The sequence below is a fragment of the Gadus morhua genome, chromosome 11 (assembly GCF_902167405.1).
Source record: "Gadus morhua chromosome 11, gadMor3.0, whole genome shotgun sequence".
Lineage (NCBI taxonomy): Eukaryota > Metazoa > Chordata > Actinopteri > Gadiformes > Gadidae > Gadus > Gadus morhua.
The window spans coordinates 29182624-29199935 of NC_044058.1; the positions used below are offsets into that span (position 1 = coordinate 29182624).

Here is a 17312-nt window from a genome sequence, read left to right on the forward strand (position 1 = left end):
AGACGGACTGAGTTTAAGACTTGCTTGAGATAACTACCAATATACTTCTTTAAAGAGGAGATATTGGGTAGGTGTGTGGTGGATCCATCGCTCTAGCTCTGGCTATGTTTCATAGCCAGAGCTAGCTATCTTTGTTCTAGCTGTCTGTTGTATTCGGGGAACGGGTTAACCTAGTGATGGTTAGGACTGGGCACTTGGTTCTACGAACCTGCTTACTGTACTGACAGAGATATATTGTTGTTTCTCTTTCTTCTCACTAATGTACTGCTTGTAAGTCGTTCTGGATGACAGCGTCCCTAAAGGCTAGAGGCCCTTAGTGTAAAAGTGAAAGTAACTCACCTGATCCGCTCCAGGGCAGCGTCGGGATGTCTGCACTCTGGGCCACGATGGCGGAGGCCACCTTGTCCCCCAGCGCCCACATGGCCTTACTGGACGGGCCTGCACGGAACGCGTCCCCATGGCAACCGTCAGACAACCGTTTGAAACCAGTCCCTCCACAACACCCCAAACCAGAATCAACAGGAACAACAGGTCCTCCCCACGTGCCCGGGCTCTGTGAGCGTCTTACCCAGGAACGAGATCCCGGCCTTGTCCAGCAGCTCTGGTAGTTTGGGGTTCTCCGAGGCGTGACCCCAGCCGGCCCAGACGGCCTGGGGGGAGACGAACGCAGAGCCTCAGTACCGCCGAGTTCTGTCCAACAACACTGATCACTGTGGCTGTGAGGAACGATGAGCTCTACCTGGACCGGGATCCTCTTGGCGATGTCCACGATCAGCTCTACGTTGGCGTAGTTGTTGTTGTTGGGGCCCCCCGGCACGGGCACATAGTGGTCCGCCATTTTGATGTACTCTACAAAGAAACGCGTGTTATTCCCCGGGTCAAAGAGAAGAGGTTCTTACCACACCTCGGTGTTTATCACCCAGCTTGGGTCTGTCTCACCGGCGGGGAAACGACACGACCCAAACACGACGTAACGTACCGAACCGAAGCTCATCGTTACCTGCATTGGCCTTCAGGTCCTCAGGCGTAACCATGACGACGAAGCGAATGGTCCTCTCGTTGCGGAACATCTCATAGGACCAGCGCCGGATGGACCGCATGCACTTCACCGCCGCGATGCCGTTGTTAGCGATCAGCACCTGGAACGCCCCGAGGGTACGGAGAGAGGAGACATGGTGGAGTTATTTAGCATGCACTAAAAGAACAGCTCCAAGATACTGAAGCCAGGGCAGAGAGCCGAGACCACGCTACCTTCTCGATGACCCGGTGGCCGCCGAAGCGGGTGACGAACTCTGCAGGCGAGGCCACGGTGAAGTCGCGCTGCAGATCCATCTTCTTGTGTTCACGTCCCTTCTTCACCAGGTGGAGGCCGGACATGCTAGGCCTGAAGAACACAGAGGGTTTATTAGTGCTACTACCTGGTTCACAGACTGATACATCCACATCACCATAGTTCTGCATCTCAATGAGTGTTGATCCAAGAACAGGTTGAGGATCCAGCAGCTGCAGATAAACCGAAGCCCAGGTGAAGATCTGTCCACCTTTTGTTTTGAGGCCTACATAAGGTTGCTGAATAATAACGATAGTCCAAGACCATAGTCCAAGACTAGAGTCCAGGACTACACTCGTCTTGGACTTCAGCGGTCAACACATTTGTGAGTCACATGGAGAGAATCTGACTTGTTTATCTTGAGCTAAACAATGCCATCACTGCAGGTTTATAGGACAGCGGGAGAGGCTACCAACACTGACAGCTTCTAAACGAGCTTTCAGTTCATGCTCAGAGCCTCACACCTGATTTGAACTTTAGACTTAAATCTCCTATTTCAAACTTTGTACACAAAAGATAACCTTCCCACTTGTTGCTTGACTCATTTCCTTCCTCTTAAGCATGAAAGAACAAGATATCCATTCATTTCAACATCGTTCTACTCTGTCAACACACGTCTGTTCTTGTACACATTATGGGGAACAGTGTGTTTATTCCTTGTGTTGGCATGCATTCAGATATAGTGAATGCTGCAGTGGAATTACTGTTAGAGTAGCCGTATAGTTCCCCTGTTAATCTGCTTCACTTCCTACTCTCAAATTGTTGGAGCCTTTGTTTTCCTTCAGACCTCCACGTGCAGCGTCAAACCTCTACCTGTTACATAACAACAACACACCACGCACGTGCACGTCCTGTCGCCTCCTACCCCTCACACCATATGGAATGAAATGCAGAGGATTTTGCCTACGTGCTGCTTTGTGTTTTGCCAGCCACAGAATCATAAAGGCTACGTACACAAACAAACAAAGGAAGGAAGTGCAGTTCAACCATTTGGGTTTAAAAGGAACCAACCTTTAGGGCACTGAAGCCAGTTGAACCCTGGCCTGTCCTGCCGTCTCCATAGTACAGCGCCATGCAGACTTCACCGGTGCAATTAACACGTAGGACACAACGATAACAGGACTGACGGACTGAGGGCCGGCCCCTAGGCTGTGCGGCTCAGCTGCTCCCTCCCAGTGAGGTTACTCCCTGGCAGAGCTCTGGGGAGGCAGACACGCACGTGTCGGGGCCTACCCTATCACAGGCAAGGTAAACACACCCTCAGGCCAGCCAAGGAACACCACTTAAAAACCATATGACTGAAGAAGAGAACAGATTGGTGCTTCCCTTTCGATAATCCCCACACTAAACCAACAGAGCAGAAGATGTGTGGAGAAGGATCCCACCTGTACAGGTACATACATTTATATTTACTATTTTGACCTTGAGGTTCAAAACAATCCCACAAGATCTCTATTGAGAATACTGTAATATGAGGACAGAAATACGCAGTTCAAGAACTAAACCTCGTTACGTTGCCCCCTCTGTGAGGGTGGTAACATGTCACTCCAACAGCGAGGCAAACAGAACGTCCCTCCGTCATTCAGACGGTCAGTGCAACAAAACAGACCAGAGGATGAATGAATGAAATAAAATAAAGAATGGAGAGCAGAAAGCAAGGCAGGCTTCAGCTCTTCATCTATTGCAGACTATAAGAGGGCAAAAAAGTACATACCATGTTTGTGTGTTTAATACAATGTGTTTCTGTCCAGCGGTAACGTGAACCTGCCAGACTCGGACCTCGTTTGAACGGCATGGAGAGACGTTCCAATTATAGCGCACAGAAGTGTGCGGCATGCGACAATAACAACGCTCAGAGAGGACACGCAGACGACACGCAGCCAGCCGACTGCAGGCAGCTTGGGACAGACTGAGGACAATCAGACACGTCAACTCTCCAACACACAGACGCACACAACCCGCCGCACACAACCACACCCACACAGCTCTTCAGGTTGTTGATTCAAGTTGGATTTTAGCCACAACTAGGGTGGGTGGGGTAGGGGTGGTGTAGGGGTGGTGTAGGGGTGGTGTGTGTGTGTTATGGGGGGGGGTGCTTACTTCATCACAGAGCTTGCCCGTGGCGGGGCTGTGCAGGTCAGCCGCGGGGTGGTGGAGGTGGAGCTGGTGGTGGAGGTGGAGCTGGAGGTGGAGCTGGAGCTGGAGGTGGAGGTGGAGGTGGAGCTGGAGGTGGAGGTGGAGCTGGAGGTGGAGGTGGACGGGGGCTGGGAGGGACCTGACGGGGGCTTGGCGACTAGAGGCCCGTCATCATCGGAGGAGTTGTCCTCGGACGCTCCCAGGATGAAGGCCAGTTTGGGCCGGGGACTCTTGAACGCCATCAGGGGGGGGAGTGCGGTGGTCGGCCGGCTCTCGGCCTCCCCGCCGCCGGGGGTCTGCTCCGGGCGGGGGTCTCCTACCGCCGCTCCTGAGGCCCCTGGAGGCTGTGGAGCGGCACCTGTCGCCGCGCCGCCCACCTGAGAGCCGCGGTCCTCCGGGCCAGCGGGGGCAGCGGTGCTGCGTGGGGCGGCGGGCTGCTGGGGCTGTTCCTCCGGGCCAGGGGGGGCGGGTGCGTCAGCGGGCAGCTCCTCGGGCACCGCAGCGGAGGCTTGTCCTCCTCCAGGCATCCCTGCCGTGGCCTCGGGGTGCGACCGCCAGCGTAGGAACAAGAGCACGAGCGCGACTAATCCCAGCAGGGCGAGAGGCAGCATTCAACAGCAGCCGCTCTGTACTGCAGGGAGAGAGCAGAGACTGGATCAGATACATGTGTTCACAGACTCTGAACGGACCTGTGTGTCTGCGTCCCAGCCTTCGATGAGGGACTATCTTCTGGGTCAGGGAGGGGGTTGGTCTGCTAACCTAGTGTGTGACTGCGGTGATCTTCTAAGGGACTGGGAAACCGTTGATATGCGGCAGCTGACAGGAGAGCCTTGTGGGATAAAGGTCAACACTTAGGCACGGGGGTGAGCTAGAGATTAGTGGAGGTGGACCCAGCACAGATATGAGCCACACAGACGACCTGGACCCTCGGAAATAAAGTGAGCGCCGATAATAACATCAAACAACAAATGGGCGGTTGGTGGTGGCTGACGCCCAGCCTGACTAGAGGCTTGGGTGAGGTGAGCCCAGTTCCTCTTTAAGTTGAGGACAACCACAGCAATTAATTTGTCTCGTTGATAAGATGCCTCTCCATAAAACGGTTCCTATCAGATGGCGGTTAGTCTAACCTGCATCAGTGCCTCTTAGGAGGTCATCAAAACAATAAGTTTGACTGTGGGCTTTTTAAAGGAGAGGCATTATGGTCAATTCAGACATAAAAATAAATTAGATTATTAGAGAATGTTAAAATGTCAAACTAATAGGCAAAACCTCTTCAGTTCATTGCGGGTCACACTGCCGGCTTGACAGGGGAGATAACTTAACTGTGACAGTAATGATGCAATCCTGCATAACTTTAACAAACTCATCACTTTAGTTTGAAACCCAGGTATTTTTATACTTTATTAAGATGCATTATGATAGCAATAACTTAATGAAAACAATTTTACCTATTTCTTGCATATGATATGTCCATGGGACAACTTAAATGTACACAGGTATTAGGAGTGCTGAACTTAGCATTGCTTGAGCAGCTACCGCACAGGGAAGCCTTGACTAGTTAACTAGTTAAATACAGCTTAACAAGTTCAAGTTCACATGTGAACAACAACATGTGGGAGCGTGTTGTTGACAGCCGGAAACGACAGCTATAAAGACTCGGGCTAAGCGCTCTTAACGTGCAATAGCGGACCTAGTTTGACCTGAGCCTCATTCTAGTCCACTTGTAACTGCGTCTCTCTGAAGAACCTCCAGATTCACTGAACAACCGATCAGAGTTTCTCTATCGAAGATCTCATGATTGTTTCCAGGAAGGTCTATAATCACCTACCGTTAAGAACTGTTCCAGGCAGCCCATGCCTGAGGAGATCTGGTAAACATGTGGACGGTCACTAGCCGGAGGCGATGGGGGGGGGGGGGGGGGGGCTTCCTGAGCGAGGGAACCGCCCCCAAAGTAGGCGTGGTGTGGGCAGGGATGCAATCAAGGATTACCTTCCTTGAGTAATTATTATCAAGTAAAAAGAGCATCCAACTTGTAGATACAGGTTGAGTCCACTATGCACACTAAATGTTAGCTGTCGCCTGCCGTTCAATTCAAATCTGTTTCAAAGTGTTCACGGGATACTTTGGAAACAGAACAACCTTGCAGAAAAACATTACCAGTCCTAAGATTTTTGCATTTTCCAAAAGTGTTCAAGTCAAGACTGACTTAGCCATGGGTTATAAAAATGGGACTCTTTACATCGATATCTTCCATCCCACATGCCTTGAACGCACCAGCAGCCTTGGGGGCGGGTCCATGGGCGGTGCCAGGGGCGGAGCAGACGCAGACACTGTCTCCGGTCTCGCGGGAACCAGCAGAAACGCGCCAAAATAGGAACACAGAACCAGCGCTGTCAGAGCGGCTAATGGCGGACCACAACACTGCTATGTTATCTAAATAATTGACAACTCTTTTGTTTTGCCGTTACGATAACATCTACAAAACGGTGGACTTCATTTCGTGGACTTCATAACTTAGAAGAGCGAGGATGGTTTATCAGAACACCGGACGGTACCGGGCCGACCGTGGACCTGGAGGGGGGGCAGATCAGGACCACCAGCAGTAAGTCTCCTCAGACCACCGTACTGCGTATCAGACCTTTAAGGCTCCTCAGACCACCACACTGCGTATCAGACCTTTAAGGCTCCTCAGACCTCCGCCTGAACACCATTCAGTTCAATTCTGAAGTTCACCATCAGACAAATCCGATTAAACTCAACGTTATGTATCGATTCGCTTTTCGTTCAATATAGCAATAAAAAAGGATTCACAAGCGAATCAACCATATCCAGTAGGAATAAGAACAAGAGATTGGTTGAAAACAGCACTAAACACCAGAGTCAATACAATACACAACACAACGTGCTTAACAAGGAAACACAACAGGAACAATAAATACATTACTTGTAGAGAGAGAAGTGGTACAGAGCAGGGCACGGCTGACAGGACGCGCCACCAGGTAGATGACACCTTCAGTGATCACCAGGAGAACGCTAAGATAGAAAGGTTTGCTTTAGGGTGCTGTTGAATCGTGTGGACAGGTTGTGAAGCCTTCAGTCCTCCAGTCCGCCTCTTCCAGAGGGGTTCTGCTCCATAGACGAGTGAGGACGTCTGTCCTCTCCTCAGACACACAGAGGTCATGATGATCTCCTCTCCTCAGCACCACAGAGGTCATGATGATCCTACCACCAGGGGGTCTGTGGTGATGATCCTACCACCAGGGGGTCACCAGGGGGTCTGTGGTGATGATCCACCAGGGGGTCTGTGGTGATGATCCTACCACCAGGGGGTCTGTGGTGATGATCCACCAGGGGGTCTGTGGTGATGATCCTACCACCAGGGGGTCTGTGGTGATGATCCTACCACCAGGGGGTCTGTGGTGATGATCCTACCACCAGGGGGTCTGTGGTGATGATCCTACCACCAGGGGGTCTGTGGTGATGATCCTACCACCAGGGAGTCTGTGGTGATGATCCTGACACCCGGGGATCTGTGGTGATGATCCTACCACCAGGGGGTCTGTGGTGATGATCCTAACACCAGGGGGTCTGTGTGTTCTCAGGGATGATAACTCGGCGGCCAAGCGGCTGGAGCGAAGTCAGTTCACCGACGAGATGGACGCCCGCTTCGGCTTCGACCGGATGAAGGAGCCGGGAGAGAAGACGGGCTGGCTGGTCAACATGCACCCGGTACGTCCACGACCCCCCCACTCTGTGACCACTAACCAGGTTATCTAGTAGGGCTCCCTCCTAGCCAGGTTATCTAGTAGGAGACCCTCCTAACCAGGTTACCTTGGGTGTCTTGAAAGGCGCCTCTAAATTAAATGTATTATTATTATTATTATTATTATTATTATTATTATTAGTAGGACCCCCCTCCTAACCAGGTTATCTAGTAGGACCCCCCTCCTAACCAGGTTATCTAGTAGGACCCCCCTCCTAACCAGGTTATCTAATAGGACCCCCCTCCTAACCAGGTTATCTAGTAGGGCCCCCCTCCTAACCAGGTTATCTAGTAGGACCCCCCTCCTAACCAGGTTATCTAGTAGGACCCCCCTCCTAACCAGGTTATCTACTTTTTTTGTGTTCCCGTCTTCATTGCTACCACTCCCATAGTGTGCGTATAGATATTGTTTTGTTGATTGTCTTGTAGTTTTGCTCATATTTAACAGTTTACATCTCTTCGTTTCATTTATATTACTGTCCTGTACTGGCTGCTGTGAGTCCAGGTGCGAGGCTAACCTGCCTTGTAGGAAGCGTCTGGGTGGTATTCCTGTGTGCGTCTGCTTGAGGTGGACGTTAATGACTCCTGGGTCCTTTTCTCTGCTGCAGACTGAGATCCTGGACGAGGACAAACGACTGGTCGGTGCTGTGGATTACTACTTCATCCAGGAGGACGGAAGTCGCTTCAAGGTGATTTGATTCAGTGCTGCAGATGGCTATGTCATCGCCATCGGTTACCGTACAGTGCCTCATGTGTATTCCTGCTTCGTCCTTCTGCCTGCAGGCAGCACTCCCCTTCAAGCCCTACTTCTACATAGCCACTAAAAAGGTGAGTGAAAGTCTCCTGATGGGCCTCTTTGATGAGGCAGATAGTCATTAAGATATTGAGCATAATAAACATCAAACATTCTAAGATATTAAGGATATTTAGAGTAAGAATGATCTCGTCCTCCCCCAGAACTGTGAGCGGGAGGTCATCTCCTACCTCTCCAAGAAGTACCAGGGCAGGCTGTCCAAGCTGGAGGTGATCTCCAAGGAGGACCTGGACCTGGTGAGTACAGCCCCTGAGTTCGGCCCCTGAGGCCCACGCTGTCACCAGTCGGCCCAGTCCAGGTCTGACGGGTGTTTGTGTCCCCAGCCCAACCACCTGGTGGGCCTGAAGAGGAGCTACGTCAAGCTGTCCTTCAGCACGGTGGACGACCTCACCAGGGTCCGCCGCGAGATCGCTCCTGCCGTCCGGAAGAACCGGGAGCGGGAGCAGTCCAACGACGCCTACACCACCATGCTGTCCAGGTACCGAGACCGAGAACGCACGGCCACACGGGGTTCCCCTGGCCTCGCTGTTCCTCTGATCCCTGGGTTCTGCTCCTCTGACCCGTGGTTCTGCTCCTCTGACCCGTGGTTCTGCTCCTCTGACCCGTGGTTCCTCTGACCCGTGGTTCTGCTCCTCTGACCCGTGGTTCTGCTCCTCTGACCCGTGGTTCCTCTGACCCGTGGTTCTGCTCCTCTGACCCGTGGTTCTGCTCCTCTGACCCGTGGTTCTGCTCCTCTGACCCGTGGTTCCTCTGACCCGTGGGTTCTCTGGTTCTGCTCCTCAGTGCCATGGCGGGCGGCAGCGTGACGATGGAGGAGGAGGACGGGCGCTACAAGAAGATGTCGGACCAGCTGGACAACGTGGTGGACATGAGGGAGTACGACGTGCCCTACCACGTCCGTGTGTCCATCGACCTGAAGATCCACGTGGTGAGGCCCGGTTCGGTTCAGCTCTCCTGTGGGGACGCTCTGGGGGCTCTGGGTGTTCTGACGCTCCCTCCTCTCCTCAGGCCCACTGGTACAACGTCCGGTACCGCGGCACCGCCTACCCTCCGGAGATCGTCCGCCGGGACGACCTGGTCGAGCGACCCGTAAGAACCCCTGCTGCAGCTCCGTACCTCGTCCTCGCATCGGGTTCGTTCCCCGGTGGGCATCACGTGTGTCTCTGCTCTTCCCTAGGACCCGGTCGTTCTGGCCTTCGACATCGAGACCACCAAGCTGCCTCTGAAGTTCCCGGACGCAGAGACGGACCAGATCATGATGATCTCCTACATGATCGACGGACAGGTGTGGGCTCACTTCACGGCTGCTCTCCCCCTCTTGTACTCTGTCCGTGCCTTCAGAGGTCCTGCTCTCCACCACTGGCGTTAACCCGTCTTGTTTTGAAGGGCTTCCTCATCACAAACCGAGAGATCGTGTCCGAGGACATCGAGGACTTTGAGTTCACTCCCAAGCCCGAATACGAAGGCCCCTTCACCGTCTTCAACGAGGCTGATGAGGTATGGGCAATGAAACGGATGAAGTTCTCAGCAGCTTGTTTAAAGCCTTACTCTAGTGTAACACATAGTCTGAACAGTGTTTAAAGCCTTATTCCAGTGTAACGCTAGCCTTATTCCAGTGTAACGCTAGCCTTATTCCAGTGTAACGCTAGCCTTATTCCAGTGTAACACTATCCTTATTCCAGTGTAACGCTATCCTTATTCCAGTGTAACGCTAGCCTCATTCCAGTGTAACGCTAGCCTCATTCCAGTGTAACGCTAGCCTTATTCCAGTGTAACGCTAGCCTTATTCCAGTGTAACGCTAGCCTTATTCCAGTGTAACGCTAGCCTTATTCCAGTGTAACGCTAGCCTTATTCCAGTGTAACGCTAGCCTTATTCCAGTGTAACGCTATCCTTATTCCAGTGTAACGTGGTCCACTGCATGTGATCTCTCCTCCAGGCAGCCCTCATTCAGCGGTTCTTCGATCACGTTCTAGAGACCAAGCCCAACATCTTTGTCACGTACAACGGGGACTTCTTTGATTGGTGAGCTCAGACAAGCTCCCTGCGTACCCCTCGTCTCCCTCCACTCCCCTCCCCGGTCCCCCCCGATGCCTTGCTCCTGTACCCCCTCCCCGGTCCCTCCTGATGCCTTGCTCCTGTACCCCCTCCCCGGTCCCTCCTGATGCCTTGCTCCTGTACCCCCTCCCGGGTTCTCTCCTGATGCCTTGCTCCTGTGCCCCCTCCCGGGTCCCTCCTGATGCCTTGCTCCTGTGCCCCCTCCCGGGTTCTCTCCTGATGCCTTGCTCCTGTACCCCCTCCCGGGTTCTCTCCTGATGCCTTGCTCCTGTGCCCCCTCCCGGGTCCCTCCTGATGCCTTGCTCCTGTGCCCCCTCCCGGGTCCCTCCTGATGCCTTGCTCCTGTGCCCCCTCCCCGGTCCCTCCTGATGCCTTGCTCCTGTACCCCCTCCCGGGTTCTCTCCTGATGCCTTGCTCCTGTACCCCCTCCCCGGTCCCTCCTGATGCCTTGCTCCTGTACCCTCCTGATGCCTTGCTCCTGTACCCCCTCCCCGGTCCCTCCTGATGCCTTGCTCCTGTGCCCTCTCCTCGGTCCCTCCTGATGCCTTGCTCCTGTGCCCCCTCCCGGGTTCTCTCCTGATGCCTTGCTCCTGTGCCCCCTCCCGGGTTCTCTCCTGATGCCTTGCTCCTGTGCCCCCTCCCGGGTTCTCTCCAGGCCCTTTGTGGAGACCCGGGCGCTGCAGCACGGCCTCACCATGTACAAGGAGATCGGCTTCCAGAAGGACAACCAGGGGGAGTACAAGTCCTCGCAGGCCATCCACATGGACAGCTTCAGGTGGGGCTCCGCCTGCTGCTGGGACACCGAGGCTCCAGACCCTCCTAGAGCTCTGATAGGCTGGGACGGCCCGGTTGTGGCCACGCTTTTATCCAAAGGAACTTACAATAAGTACATTAGTCAGAAGAAAGAGAAACAACAATATATCTCTGTGGGTACAGTAAGGATGTTCATAGAACCAAGTGCCAAGCACTAACCATTACCAGGTTAACCCGTTCCCCGTATACAACAGAGATAGCTAGGGTAAGATGCTACACGATGCTAAGTACTGTTTTAAGGGCCAGGACGTACAACATACAGCGTGTCACAGGGCGGTGGGCGAGGTGGGGCGGCTATGCAGAGTCCAGGTGAACTGAGCGAGTGAGATTTAAGCCTTCCAGAAGCTGGTGAGCGACTCTGCGGTCCTGACGTCGACAGGGCGCTCGTTCCACCACGGTGCTGCTGAAGCAGAAGAGTTGTGGCTTTGATGGTCGACTTTGATCAGGCCTTCATAGATGTGTTGACCCCTGTTGACCCCGTGCTGACCCCTGTTGACTCCGTGCTGACCTCGTTGACCCCTGTTGACCCCGTGCTGACCCCTGTGGACCCCAGGTGGGTGAAGAGGGACAGCTACCTGCCGGTCGGCAGCCACAACCTGAAGGCGGCGGCGAAGGCCAAGCTGAGCTACGACCCCGTGGAGCTGGACCCCGAGGAGATGTGTCGCATGGCCACCGAGGAGCCACAGGTACACGCAGACGCACACAGACACACACACGCAGACACACACAGACACACACACGCAGACGCACACAGACACACACACGCAGACACACACGCACACAGACACGCAGACGCACACAGACACACGCAGACGCACACAGACACACACACGCAGACGCACACAGACACACACACGCAGACGCACACAGACACACACACGCAGACACACACGCACACAGACACACAGACGCAGATACACACGCAGACAGACACAGACACACAGACAGACACATGCAGATGCATGGGCAGACACACGCACCCAGGCGCACGCATACACACACACACGCAGACGCACACAGACACACACTGACACACACACACATTCATACGCACACGCAGACAGACACTCACAGATGGACGCACAGACACACACGCAGACAGACACATACACACGCAAACAACAACAACAACAACAACAACAACAACATGCAAACAAAAGTAGGGCGTGGTTTGAGCACCATGACACTGAGCAGGACGGCGGTGATCCGGGTCCAACCGGTTCCGTGTCCCCGTGTGAACGCGATGGTGTAGAAGTGGTACCAGTGGTTCTCCTGTCTCCCCAGACCTTGGCCACCTACTCTGTGTCGGACGCCGTGGCCACGTACTACCTCTACATGAAGTACGTCCACCCCTTCATCTTCGCCCTTTGCACCATCATCCCCATGGAGCCCGACGAGGTAGGTCCTACCTGTCCTACCTGTCCTACCTGTCCTACCTGCTCTACCTGTCCTACCTGTCCTACCTGCTCTACCTGTCCTACCTGTCCTACCTGTCCTACCTGTCCTACCTGTCCACCTGGTCGGACGCGGCCCGTAGGTCCTACCTGTCCTACCTGTCCTACCTGTCCTACCTGCTCTCACCTGGTCGGACAAGGCCCGCCCTACACCGGCCCCACAAGGGCCCTGGTGCTCAGCCGCCTGCTGGGGGCCCGGCCCCTCTGGGTCCTGGTCCTCTGGGTCCTGGTCCTCTGGGTCCTGGTCCTTTGGGTCCTGGTCCTGGTCCTCTGGGTCCTGGTCCAGGTCCTCTGGGTCCTGGTCCAGGCTCTGGGAGCTTCTCCCCGTGGTGTGAAGACCTTTAAGACTGCAACTGGGGTTCAGGATTATGCAATTGAAGGGGTTGTGTTGGGGTCTCTGGTTGGTGTTGGTTCTCCTCCTGGTTCCTGGGGGTCCTCCTCCTGGTCCTCTTCCTGGTCCTCCTCCTGGTCCTCCTCCTGGTTCCTGGGGGTCCTCCTCCTGGTCCTCCTCCTGGTCCCTGGTCCTCCTCCTGGTTCCTGGTCCTCCTCCCCCCTGGCTCACCCCTGTGGTCTGTGTCCCCAGGTGCTGAGGAAGGGCTCGGGCACGCTGTGCGAGGCGCTGCTGATGGTGCAGGCCTTCCACGCCAACATCGTGTTCCCCAACAAGCAGGAGCAGGTGTTCAACAAGCTGACGGCCGACGGTCACGTGCTGGACTCGGAGACCTACGTGGGCGGGCACGTGGAGGCCCTGGAGTCCGGGGTGTTCCGCAGCGACATCCCCTGCCGCTTCAAGATGGTACGCTCCAGTGGGGCGCAGGGTTCCCTCTCATCGGGGGTCTCTCTGGGGGGGGGGGGGGGGGGGGGGGGGGGGGGGGTACGTGACCCCCCAGGTCACACACGGTGTAAGATAGGAAGGACCTTTTCTTAATCTCAGACGGGAACTGGGGGTTACTTTGCATATAGTACAGGAAATTTTAACTGAAAGGAGATCAAACATTGATGTGTTCGTTGCGTTAACTGTGTTCGTCGCGTTCGTTGCGTTAACTGTGTTGGTTGTGTTCATTGTGTTAGTTTTGTCTGTTGTGTTCGTTGTGTGCGCTGTGTTAACTGTTGGTTGTGTGCGCTGTGTTAACTGTGTTGGTTGTTCTGTTGTGTGCGCTGTGTTAACTGTGTTGGTCGTTCCGTTGTGTTTATTTTGTCTGTTGTGTTCATTGTGTGCGCTGTGTTAACTGTGTTGGTCGTTCCGTTGTGTGCGGTCAGAACCCGGCGGCGTTCGACTTCCTGTACCAGCGGGTGGAGATGACCCTGCGCCACGCCATCGAGGAAGAGGAGAAGATCCCCATGGACCAGGTCACCAACTTTGAGGAGGTGGGCTGCCCTTCATCGTCTACATCTCATCATTAGCATTGTTGCTAGCATTATTCTGAGCAAGTGTTGCTGCCGGGCTCAAAGATTGGCCTGGTATTCTTATTCGAGCCTAGTTGATTGTCTTATTTCATTCCATCATTCTTTTGTTTCCTAGTTTTCATGTAAAGCACTTTTTGTTACATTTTGCTGTTCGAAGTGTAAGCGTTGTTCCTGGTAGTCATGTGCTTGTAGGCTTTACGGCGTCCTCACATTGAACTACTTACTGTTGTCTAAGATGATCCTCAATATTGATAAAGTTGAGTTGAATGACTCCGTGTCCAGTTGTGTGAGGAGATCAAGGCCAAGCTGGTGTCTCTGAAGGAGGTCCCCAACCGAATAGAGTGCCCCCTCATCTACCATCTGGACGTGGCCGCCATGTACCCCAACATCATCCTCACCAACCGGCTGCAGGTACGCAGCCCACGCCACACCTGTAGCGTGTTAGCACCCTACTGCAGCCCACGCATCATACGTGTAGCGTGTTACCACCCTACTGCAGCCCACGCATCATACGTGTAGCGTGTTACCACCCTACTGCAGCCCCAGCATCATACATGTAGCGTGTTACCACCCTACTGCAGCCCCAGCATCATACATGTAGCGTGTTACCACCCTACTGCAGCTCAGCATCATACATGTAGCGTGTTACCACCCTACTGCAGCTCAGCATCACACATGTAGCGTGTTACCACCCTACTGCAGCATCATACATGTAGCGTGTTACCACCCTACTGCAGCTCAGCATCATACATGTAGCGTGTTAGCACCCTACTGCAGCATCACACATGTAGCGTGTTACCACCCTACTGCAGCATCATACATGTAGCGTGTTACCACCCTACTGCAGCTCAGCATCATACATGTAGCGTGTTACCACCCTACTGCAGCATCACACATGTAGCGTGTTACCACCCTACTGCAGCATCATACATGTAGCGTGTTACCACCCTACTGCAGCTCAGCATCATACATGTAGCGTGTTACCACCGTACTGCAGCATCATGCATGTAGCGTGTTACCACCCTACTGCAGCATCATACATGTAGCGTGTTACCACCCTACTGCAGCTCAGCATCATACATGTAGCGTGTTACTACCCTACTGCAGCTCAGCTTCATACATGTAGCGTGTTACTACCCTACTGCAGCTCAGCTTCATACATGTAGCGTGTTTCCACCCTACTGCAGTACGGTTGTTTTATAGTCAATGCACAACTTTACAGGCAAAGCAGTCATAGCTGGAAATGATATTTTTGTGTCCCAAAGAAACAAAGTTTAATTAGATGTGTACTGATGCTATCCTGAGGGCGGGGCTAGAGCGCAGAGGGGGTTGATGCTATCCTGAGGGCGGGGCTAGAGCACAGAGGGGGTTGATGCTATCCTGAGGGCGGGGCTAGAGCGCAGAGGGGGTTGATGCTATCCTGAGGGCGGGGCTAGAGCGCAGAGGGGGTTGGACTCCCTGCTGAGCGGTTCCAGGTTTGAACCCCGGGCCCCTCCACAAGAGATGACCCTTAGACCTGCTCTTTAGTCCTGCTCCCCAAACCCACTGCGAGAGTCTATGGATGAGAGCATGAGGACTAAGGGATGAACGTGTCCCCCCCCCCACAGCCCTACGCCATGGTGGACGAGGCCATCTGCGCCGCCTGCGACTTCAACAAGCCGGGAGCCAACTGCCAGAAGAAGATGTCCTGGCAGTGGAGGGGGGAGATCAGTAAGACACCTGGACCGTACTCTGACGTTAGAGGAGGGGGGAGATCAGTAAGACACCTGGACCGTACTCTGACGTTAGAGGAGGGGGGAGATCAGTAAGACACCTGGACCGTACTCTGACGTTAGAGGAGGGGGGAGATCAGTAAGACACCTGGACCGTACTGTGACGTTAGAGGAGGGGGGAGATCAGTAAGACACCTGGACCGTACTCTGACGTTAGAGGAGGGGGGAGATCAGTAAGACACCTGGACCGTACTCTGACGTTAGAGGAGGGGGGAGATCAGTAAGACACCTGGACCGTACTCTGACGTTAGAGGAGGGGGGAGATCACTTATGCCGCTTTTCCACCGCACATGTAGCTCGACTCGACACGACACGACTCGACACGACTCGACACGGTAGCAGCGCGGGTCCTTTTCCACCGCAAATAGTACCTCCGGGACGTGGGCGGGGTCGGCTGCGCGAAAGGGCCGTGACGTATTTTTGTACGCGACGCAAACAACACCTACGTAACCCACACATGGACAGAACACACATAACAACAATGGAGGACATCGATGCGATGGTATTCGTGTTCGTATTATTAGCTGGCATGTTGAAGAAGTGGAATATGTTGGCTGCGGCGCTGCTATGGCTGTTACCAGCATGGTGGCCATGTCGCTCTCGTGACTTCGTCACACTCTCTGGCCAATCAGTGGCCGGCCGTCTGCCGACGTCACCTTTTAGCATCGGCTCAGCCGCTTGGAACCTAGAGCGAGGCGGTACTAGGAAAAGCAGCCACTTCAGGTACCAGATACCATGTTTTCGCGGTGGAAACGCAAAAAAGGCGAGCTGAGTCGAGTCGAGTCGAGTCGTGTCGAGCTGGTACCATGCAGTGGAAAAGCGGCATAAGACACCTGGACCGTACTCTGACGTTAGAGGAGGGGGGAGATCACTAAGACACCTGGACCGTACTCTGACGTTAGAGGAGGGGGGAGATCAGTAAGACACGGTTCCCCTTCCAGAGGAATACTGATACTGGTGGAGCAGCCGTAGCAATGGGCGCCACAAAACCAGATTCTGATGCATCATTTGATTCTTTCTTTCCTCCTCTCTCACTCCTTCCCTCTCTCCCCCTCTCTCTCTCTCCCTCTCTCTCTCTCTCTCCCCCCTCTCTCACTCCTTCCCTCCCTCTCTCTCTCTCTATCTCTCTCCCCCTCTCTCTCCTTCCCTCTCCCTCTCTCCCCCCTCTCTCTCTCTCTCTCTCTCTCTCCCCCCTCTCTCACTCCTTCCCTCCCTCTCTCTCTTTCTCTCTCCCCCTCTCTCTCCTTCCCTCTCCCTCTCTCCCCCCTCTCTCTCTCCCTCTCCCTCTCTCTCCCCTCTCTCTCTCCCTCCCTCTCCCTCTCTCCCTCTCCCTCCCCCCCCCCCCCAGTGCCAGCGAGCCGCAGTGAGTTCCACCGGATCCAGCAGCAGCTGGAGTCGGAGAAGTTCCCGCCGTTCTTCCCCAACGGCCCGCCCCGCGCCTTCCACTCGCTGAACCGCGAGGACCAGGCCAAGCACGAGAAGAAACGCCTCGCAGGTGAGCCAGGCACCGTCCAACACAACCGTCATACTGGAGGGCCGTACATACAGAGGGGTAGAAGGGTGGGGGTGGGAGGGGAGGGCGGGGCTAGGGGACCGGGAGGCCAACATAAACAAGCCTCACTACTCCAAGTGTTACGTCATAGGCAGTGGTCTCTCCGATGGTACCTCCGGTGGTACCTCCGGTGGTCTCTCCGATGGTCTCTCCGATGGTACCTCCGGTGGCCAGTGTCAGCTCTAGATGTGTTCTCTGACCGGCGGCTCCGTGC

General features: G+C 54.4%; 2 protein-coding genes across 5 annotated transcripts in view; one reads left to right on the forward strand and one right to left on the reverse strand.

Moving 5' to 3' along the window:
* acacb (acetyl-CoA carboxylase beta) overlaps positions 1 to 5371 on the reverse strand; it is a 43309-nt gene extending 37938 nt beyond the window's left edge. Inside the window, exons 1-7 of one of the 4 annotated variants that reach the window (XM_030369978.1) lie at positions 5295 to 5371; positions 3431 to 4097; positions 1252 to 1384; positions 1001 to 1139; positions 740 to 849; positions 569 to 650; positions 340 to 438 (exon numbers count right to left, since the gene is read on the reverse strand). In XM_030369978.1, coding sequence (XP_030225838.1) covers positions 340 to 438; positions 569 to 650; positions 740 to 849; positions 1001 to 1139; positions 1252 to 1384; positions 3431 to 4077 — 1210 coding nt within the window. In that variant the 5' untranslated portion in view covers positions 4078 to 4097; positions 5295 to 5371. Of the gene's footprint in view, positions 1 to 339; positions 439 to 568; positions 651 to 739; positions 850 to 1000; positions 1140 to 1251; positions 1385 to 2341; positions 2496 to 3430; positions 4098 to 4225; positions 4302 to 5294 lie in introns of those variants that run through there. The other 3 variants (XM_030369980.1, XM_030369979.1, XM_030369981.1) reach the window with 3 other exon arrangements.
* Positions 5372 to 5826: 455 nt separating this feature from the next.
* pole (polymerase (DNA directed), epsilon) overlaps positions 5827 to 17312 on the forward strand; it is a 35753-nt gene continuing 24267 nt past the window's right edge. Inside the window, exons 1-19 of the mRNA XM_030370680.1 lie at positions 5827 to 6068; positions 7069 to 7195; positions 7838 to 7918; positions 8013 to 8057; positions 8187 to 8279; positions 8367 to 8521; positions 8827 to 8971; positions 9052 to 9132; positions 9221 to 9328; positions 9430 to 9540; positions 9982 to 10067; positions 10756 to 10875; positions 11467 to 11599; positions 12198 to 12311; positions 12951 to 13163; positions 13628 to 13735; positions 14057 to 14185; positions 15382 to 15484; positions 16895 to 17041. Coding sequence (XP_030226540.1) covers positions 5995 to 6068; positions 7069 to 7195; positions 7838 to 7918; positions 8013 to 8057; positions 8187 to 8279; positions 8367 to 8521; positions 8827 to 8971; positions 9052 to 9132; positions 9221 to 9328; positions 9430 to 9540; positions 9982 to 10067; positions 10756 to 10875; positions 11467 to 11599; positions 12198 to 12311; positions 12951 to 13163; positions 13628 to 13735; positions 14057 to 14185; positions 15382 to 15484; positions 16895 to 17041 — 2173 coding nt within the window. The 5' untranslated portion in view covers positions 5827 to 5994. The remainder of the gene's footprint in view (positions 6069 to 7068; positions 7196 to 7837; positions 7919 to 8012; positions 8058 to 8186; positions 8280 to 8366; positions 8522 to 8826; positions 8972 to 9051; positions 9133 to 9220; positions 9329 to 9429; positions 9541 to 9981; positions 10068 to 10755; positions 10876 to 11466; positions 11600 to 12197; positions 12312 to 12950; positions 13164 to 13627; positions 13736 to 14056; positions 14186 to 15381; positions 15485 to 16894; positions 17042 to 17312) is intronic.